General features: G+C 40.3%; 1 protein-coding gene across 1 annotated transcript in view; it reads left to right on the top strand.

Moving 5' to 3' along the window:
• Smp_174200 (hypothetical protein) overlaps positions 1 to 3156 on the top strand; it is a gene marked incomplete at its 5' end in the record, with an annotated part of 5911 nt that extends 2755 nt beyond the window's left edge. The window contains 3 exons of the mRNA XM_018788840.1: positions 2405 to 2538; positions 2882 to 3005; positions 3051 to 3156. Coding sequence (XP_018654343.1) covers positions 2405 to 2538; positions 2882 to 3005; positions 3051 to 3084 — 292 coding nt within the window. The 3' untranslated portion in view covers positions 3085 to 3156. The remainder of the gene's footprint in view (positions 1 to 2404; positions 2539 to 2881; positions 3006 to 3050) is intronic.
• Positions 3157 to 8710: the final 5554 nt, after the last annotated feature.

Raw genomic sequence — 8710 nt, 5'->3', positions numbered from 1 at the left:
CCGGGTGTGGCCCCTTAAGAAAACCACCTGCTTCAGTTTGGGCACCTGGGCAGTATCACAGCCCTCACACAAATCAAATGAGATTTGTGCGGCGCATATGTATCTGGTGCCCCTTTGTACCAATATTTATGTTTAAATAAAATTAAAAAAGAGCACATAAAGCACATGACTTATAAACTGAGATTTTAAAAGCTTTAACTGTTAAGATACAACCCACCCTATATTGTAAATCACCGGGTTTCAGACATTTAGATGCAAATGCTGCCTATCAAGATGTTTATGAATTGGTAATTGAGACGAAACTCTGCTTGCAACTCTCTCTCCCGATCTCAAGCCCGGGAAAAAGGCTAGCACACCCACTCCGTAAAATAGAACCTCAAGCAGAAAAACATCAACCGAAGAAAATCTTCCCCAGTAGTTTAACGGTCTTCACATGGCAGAGTTGGCTTTTCATGGTAAAAGCCGCAGAAGTAAGAAGATACTACCTGACCGTGCTTGGAATAAGTGGAACCCGCTGGACACAAAAGACTAGCTTTGGGAAACATGTATTCTTGTCATGAGGATGAAAATACGCACCACATACAAAGAGCTGCACTGACGCTCTTAGAAGAAGCACGGAAGCACTCATAGAACGGAAAACCCATAACTCCAGAACCATCAAAGCATCTTTTAAAACAAAGAAAAGGATGTCATACAGTGCTACGCACCCTTAAATGATAACAGTAAACATGTTAGAGACCATCCCAAAAATGCTCACAAGAACATCTAACGATTCTGACGGGGGACCTAAATATCAAGATCAGAATAGACGAAATCGAGTACGGACGCAGCATATTGATAACTACTCAGATAAAAAAAATACAAAAATAGTGCGAGACTAGTAAGCTCTATGTTTTCAACAACATGGTTATGAGTGACAGCATTTTCTCTCACATGTGCAGTGATAAAGTTACACGGGTTCCACCGAACCACGCTACGGACAGCCAGATCGACCACGTCTAAATCAATAAACAGTTCAGTTCCATGGAATACGTTAGATCAAATAGAGGAAGTGATATTGTAGTGAACAGAACACGACTGGGGACAATCGAATGTATTTAAGCAAAGATTACAGACTATCTCAATAAATTCTGATTACCAAACAATGAACAGTCAATTTGCAAATTAACAACCAATTGTTTCAATCTTCACTGTTTCTTCTCTTATTCCATTGCTCATGCATTTTCCAGACGTTTGCGTTTCATTTCAGTTCTTTCCTCATCGGTCTTCTGCCAAAATACATTCTATGTCTGACCCACACCATATACTACTTATATGGATATAAGTAGACCACACCACAATATAGCTTCAGATCGCTACCTGGTGGTGACCAGGCTAAGACTATAGAAGTATTGAACGATTAAGCAAGCGTGACTACAATGATTTAATACAGTCTTTCTTCGAGATGCTAACGAGGCAAATGAGTTTGAGATAGCTAACAGCAACAATGTACCAGACCTACTGTAAGAAGAGACCACTATTGCGAGCAACTGAAAAGAAATTATGGGAGCAATAACTCCGACAGCAGTAAAGTCAGATTCAGAAGCAATTGCAAGATGTTCTGCTTTTCGTTAATACGCCAGAAAAGATCTTAGTGAGTGCAGAACCTACATAGAGGTTACGCTGATGCCAGTACAAAGTAATATTCTCAACAGTTCCTGAGTCGAGTGAAAAATTCAGTAGACCTCAAACTTCGAGATCAACTGACAAACAATCGAATGGAACTCATCACTTATACATGAGTTTCCTTGATTATAAAAGAGCATTCGACAACGTGCATGGAAAAGCCTTATGGGATCCTCTACGACACTATGTAATATCTCGGATCGTTGCGACATACAGAATTATTAAGATGGACTGTAATGCAAAGTTGCGCGTGGAGGGCAGCTCACAAATGCATTCAAAATAAGGCCTGGCGTCCGACGGGCGCCTATTGTCGCATTATCTCTTCCTCCTGTTTGTTGACTAGATAATGGAAACCTCCATATCTTAGAAAAAACACAGAGTATAATAGACACATTGGACACAGCTAGATGATTTGTACATTAACGATGCATAATTGGAGGTATTACCGTCGCTTGTACGGAAATCGTATAACAAAGAAACGACTTATTTCTAGAAGCACCTGCGTGTATACTTTTTAATGTCAAACTTTGTTAACACATAAGTCAAAAATATGACGGAATAGAACTTCTATTCATCCTAATGATATTCTATGTGTTATTCCCTAGTTGTCGCCAGTTTTATGTGTTAAAAAAATAACTCGTGAAAATACTTTTTCAGGCTTTTTAAATGACTAAAGTAGACTATTATAAATAACAAATGTATTTTGATGAATATTTTCGGATTGTCTGTTTATATTACAGATTCCAGATATCCTACTGAAATGTATTCTAACACAAATCCAAAAAAGTTGGCTAGCTGAGAATAGTTTAAAATTGTTACACTATCTTTTGATGAATTTAAACAAAGGAATTCACACTAGTGAAAAACTGCGAAGTAAGATGACTGTCTCTTTGTAATGCAACAATTATCTTTATAAATTAGAAGGATAATTTCTTGTACACGTAAATATAGTATTTTCATTCCACGATTATTTACAAAATTTTAAAAAGTTGCCATGCTTTATGAATGTCAGAATTCCCACCGGTATTTTAAATCGTTTTCATTTGCAAATAACCGTGTTTACTTCAAACCTTTGTCCCAGTAGTTTTAGTTAATATGAAGTAAGAATGTATTCAAGTTTTTATTGACAATGAGTGATATTCAATCGAAACTATAAATAACTGACTTATTTTCTTAAATAAATCATTTGAACAAAGCTTTACAACCTTTTTTTTAGACTATGACGTGACATTTCGGGCTGAAGAGCTAAAACATTTGCTTTCTTGTGTTACAAATTTGAAAGAATTATCGAAAGAAATAAAACAGCATATATCATTTTGCAGTGAATTCATATCTGACTGGTAAGTGACAAAATAAGATCTGCTTTATTTTTTTCATACTTACAGGAGACAAATACCGATTCGACGAATGTTGCTATAAACAAGTTCCCTATTGAACAGTTTTGTTGATAGAATGTGATTATAACGTATAAACGTTTTGTGATGTAAATATAAAATTGTCTTCTATGTTACTGTTAGTGACGATATACAGCACACATCAATAATGCCTAAATATTTAGATGAACTCGTTATCATAGTTTCCGACAAACCACCATATAGTGATCACACTTTGATTAAAATAGTGACTGAATGTATCCTACTTGCAGTTCAGTATAATTTCGTCAAACAAACTTACGCCTGTTAACCCTTATGAAGGAGGACAGGCCGCCCACCAGTATTCTTCATCCAACTCTGTCCTTGGCAATCCCACCCCGTTATTTACAGTTGATATTTATCCTTTTCATGTTTGCTTGCAAGTCTCGACGCAGTGTGTTCTTTGGCCTTCCTCTTTTCCGTTTCCATTCAGGATTCCAAGTTAGCGCTTGCCTCATGATGCAGTTTGGTGATTTCCTCAATGTGTGTCCTATCCACTTCCAGAGTCTCTTCGTAATTTCCTCTTCGGCTGGAAGCTGGTTTGTCCTCTCCTACAGTAGATTGTTGTTGATGTTATCTGGCCAACGGACTTGTAATTTTTGATAATGGTTGTTTTTGATAATGGTTGCAGCAGTTCTCCGAGTTTCAGCTCCGTACAGTAGAACTATCTTGACGTTCGTATTGAAGATGTTCACTTCGAAATTAGTTGACAGTTGTTTTCAGTTCCATATGTTCTTCAATTGTAGAAATGTGGTCCTAGCTTTGTCAATCCTCGCCTTTACATCTGCATCAGATCCTCCTTGTTCATCAATGATGCTTCCCAGGTACGTGAATGTTTCCACATCTTTCAGAGTCTCGCCATCAAGTGTTATTGGGTTGTTGTCCATTGTATTCCATGCTTCTCCTCAGATGTCGAGGTCTTCATAATCCAGTCGACCACTAGAAGAAAGAGAAAGTGGGAGAGTAAGCAGCCTTGTCTGACCCCGATCCTTACTGAAAATGCATCTGTCAGCTGTCTCTCCATGCACGACTTTGCACTGTAGTTCGTCGTATGAATTTCGGATGATGTTAACGAACTTCTCAGGTATACGGTAGTTTCGAAGAAAACTCCCATAAGGTCTTCCTATTCACGCTTTCAAGCGCGTTCTCATAGTCAGGGGAGTTGATGTATTGAGACAAGTTCCGACCGTTGCTGCTACCTTGACGTGGTGGTCGGGCTTGCCTAACGTGATGAACCAATCGAGCTATACTATCGTTCCTCAAGTTCCCACCATGTCGGACAGGTCGGTTGAAGAGCGGTAAGACTAAAAGCAGCAAACTCAAGATCCGAAGGCGAAGTCGTACTGCTGACTGTACAGAGGTGTGACGGCAGTAAGGTGTTTCTCTCAGACAACCAGCATAACAGCGATGCCGCCTCCCCACAAGAAGGGGTGGGGTTAGAAAAGGTCGACCTCAAAAGTGCACACCACCTTAATCCAAGGATTACCGTCTCCGGCGGTAAGGTCTCGACAAGTACAGAGCTAACACAAAAATTACCCACAAGAAGGTCTTATGTGACCGACCTCAAACAGTTGTCCCTTTGGCACTCTAGTCACTAAGACCGACTCTAACCTAATTTCTTTTACAGGTACCTTTAGAAGAAGCTTTCCACAGTGTGCGCCAGCAGGTCTCCTTGGCTAACACCCCAGAATCTCGTACGGTTGACGCATGCTGTCTCCGAAACACACATACAGGATCCTCGTGTGGTCATTCACTTGACTTCACCTAGCTAAGACGGGGAGCTGATGAGATGCGCCCTCCGTTTATCTGGCAACCCGACGGCAAATTCTTGCGAACTGGTAGGTGTAGGCATAGCACCAAGTATGAGGGCAGAACAAGCACTATTAGAATGGATCCCCGTTAACAGTCACCTACATGCTGTTCGGCTAAACGGCCCCATAAGAACTCGGAAGGATGAGGACACACGTTGTCTTTTGGTCGTTTTCGCCTACGCTCCCACTGACTGCAGCCCGGGTGAAGTGGAAGATGACTTCTACAGAATGCTCTCTGAACTTCTTCAAAAAACTTAACGCTCAGACATAATACTCGTAGCAGGTGACTTTATTGCCCGAGTAGGTAGCTTAAACCAAACAGAAATACATTTAGGTGGATATTATGGTATTCTGGCTCAGCGAACAGATAATGGTGATGGTCTGTTGCAACTGTGCTCAGGCAATCGTTTATTTTTAGCAAACACTAATTTTAAGCGTAAGGAGAGAAATCGTCTAACATAGTGACCCCCTGAACCAAACCAACGATGAACTCAAATAGACCATATTGCCATCAGTCATCGTTGGAGAGGCTCAATAGAAGACTGTCACTCGTTCTGGAATACATGTTTAGACTCTGATCATGTTCTAATACGAGTACGCGTTTGTTTGCGCCTCACTGGACGCAGAAAACCCACACTAAGAAGACCCACTAGAATTGAACTCAGTAACGAGAAAGTCAGAATTGGACTCCAGGAACAACTGAGGTCACACTTAGGTAGTTCTGAAACGAGGCTAAACCAGATGTTGCTTGGAAAGATATACGATCAGCTTTGGAAACAAAGGGTTACAAAATACCAATGGACTTCTACTAAGTCTATTGCACTGATGGATTCTCGTAAACTCATCATATCAGGCTCTGAACACGATGAAGAGCGTAAACAAATCAGATCTAGGTTAACCGAAAGTCTACAGAGCAATCGTGAGCAGTGGTGTGCAACGAAAGCAAAAGAGGTGGAAAAGGCAGTGGCTGTAGGTAACACCAGAAAGCTTTTCAGACTAATAAAAGAAACTGGAATTAGGAAGTCAAGTGTAAGTGAGACAATATCGGAAAAAGACGGTACTTTTATCTGCTCTCAGCCCAGATGTTTAGAACGATGGACGGAACACTTTAAGGAGCAGTTCAGCTGGCTTGAAGCTACTCTACAGCTGCCCACCATTCCCAGACAACCTGAATGAAACATTGAAATAGACCTACCTACTCTAGTTGAAGTTTAAAAAGTTATAGGTAATCTGAAACAACGAAGAGCAGGTGGTCCAGATGTCAGTCAGCTACAACGTAGGACCAGGGATATATATGCACCGGTCCAAGTTGCCACACCTCATTAGCGATTAGGTTGACTAATATTGCAGCTGAAACCTGGGAACTGGACGTAATCCCATTTGACAGGTCGCAATCACTGGTCGTCTCAGTATATAAGAAAGGATCAAAACCATCCTGTGATAACCATAGAGGGATTAGCTTGGTTAATATAGCGTCTAAAATGCTAGCCTCAATAATTATCGGGTGCCTAACAAAGACTGGTGAACTGTAAACATGAGAAAACCAGGCTAGCTTCAGACACGGTCGTGGCTGCATCGACCACATAGTCACTATTCGTCAGGCATGCTTATCGGCGTCAGACAATGATGGTTTTTCTTGATGTGAAAGCAGTATTTGACTCTGTAGACCGAGAAGTTCAGTGGCAGTGTCTGTCATTGAAAGGCGTACCTCAGAAGTACATAAGCCTTGTAAAGACTCTTTACTAGATTACTACCAGGATGTTTGGGATGCGTTTCTCCCCCTCTTAATGCAAGTTGTTTCTTCAAGACTGGTCTGCGTCATTACCTGAACTAAGGATTTTGGGGTGAAGTAGTCGAACGCGTCAATAACTTCACTTGTCTTGGAAGTCTGACCAGCCGTAATGGGTTGGTGTCTGACGAAATCTCTACACCGATTCAAAAAGCTCGTTTGGATTTTGCGGAGTTACGTTGCCTATGAAGAAGGCGAGATATCCGTCTATTAATTAAAGGACGAGTATACTGTGTAGTAGTTCGTTCTGTTTTACTTTACAGCTGGGAAACGTGACCATTAAGAGTACGGGATACTCGTAAGTTACCAGTATTCGATCACAGATGTCTTCGAAACATTGGTCGCATTTGCTGAGATCAACGGGTAAGTAATAGTGAGGTTAGACGCAGGGTATTGGGGAATGATGGTAAATCAGTTGATGAGGTTGTGAATCGTCATCGACTGAGATGGTTGGGCCACGTATTACATATGCCCAACTGACTACCATGGCGCGCAATGCTGACTTGTTTTGGAGGCTGGTTGGAAGAGAGTTATGGGAGGCCAAACCAATACATGGTACCAATGCTTGAAGTCACTAATCGCTAGTGTGTGGCAGGTTGGTAGGTGCAGATTACTTAGTTGGGGTCCTCGTTGTAGCTGACTGACAAGTTCCGTTCAAGTGATCGTTCGAAGGTGATTCGTAGCATCGTGATTTGATCTGTAAACGACCGTTGTCGCGGAATCCAAGAATTATTTCGACTCCTCGTTTCCAACAGTTATGCATCGTATCTTTAAGAAAAACTATCATGATCAACTGTGTAGATTCACCTATTTTGGCATGTACTTTGTTTTTTTACTATTAATTCCATCCAATTACGAGTTTCCGACTTCAGAAGCAAAAAAATACTTTAATAAGCTTAGTCATTTCTCAGTCTCCTTTCATGAATTAACACTTTGGGAACTTTCAATTATCTTTTTTAGTTTTCCTGCTCATTGCATTATCTCGAACAAATTGAAGGCGTGAAAGATTTCACGATCAAACCGTTTCTAATGACCGATTCATAAAAGTATTGTTAGACAGCTTTTACATTCACTGGTCTAAAACGCGTAGTATAGAGTATAGCATATTTTGATGGTTTGAGTTTATGCAATCTCTATCTATAGCGTTCAGAAACTGCATATCGATCTCCATGTCATGCAGGTGAAGAGAGTTTTTGTTTCGAAAATAATCAGTCTCTTGTACATGTTTAAAGGTGGGTTGAACGAATTATCAACCACAAAACTCACAATTGATGGAATCATATGATTGTCATAAAGTAGGACGCTCATGGGAGTGAGAGCATCTATGATTTCCAGATGGTCATTTCACATAATTTAACTTAGTTGACTTCACAAAATAGTTGTAAGGTTCATTGATAGGACTAATCAAAACCTATCAATTTATAAATAAATATTTTGGTTCATACCCATAAAAGCACACATCAAAAAGGCCCATACTATCAATAAGTAGGTCGCGAATATCATGTCGGAATGATATTTAATGGTAAGTGAAAATACGCTATTGCTAAGCCCTATACTAATTTTTGAGCAGGTCAACTAGATTCTTAGCTTCGTCGTTCAAAATAGATATATAGGACATGACTGGAGTAATAAGGAAAATAAATTGTTACTGAATTTGAGAAATTACAGTCTTTGTTGAAAGCAGACTATTAACTGAACGTTTAGTTAAGTGCGTTTCGGTTTGGTCGAATAGATGAAACGAGTGCTCTGGCGCGAGACTGGTAGGTCCTGGGTTCGAATCCCGCGAGTGTGGGATCATGGATGCTTACTGCTGAGGAGTCCCACAAAAGGACGAAACGGCCGTCCAGTGCCTACAGGTTTTCCATGGTGGTCTAGCTTCAATTGACTCATGATCTTACCTATATAAAGATGAAACGAGAGTTAGTGAAGTGATCAAATTTTAAACCCTTATATACTTATTCTTCCACCAACTTGATCCTCGCGTTTAATGATATGCGCCATATTGATGTGGTCTTGTCAAACGTCCTACATGA

Source organism: Schistosoma mansoni, chromosome W, assembly GCF_000237925.1.
Source record: "Schistosoma mansoni strain Puerto Rico chromosome W, complete genome".
Classification (NCBI taxonomy): Eukaryota; Metazoa; Platyhelminthes; class Trematoda; order Strigeidida; family Schistosomatidae; genus Schistosoma; species Schistosoma mansoni.
This window is presented reverse-complemented; position numbering and strand designations above follow the sequence as displayed.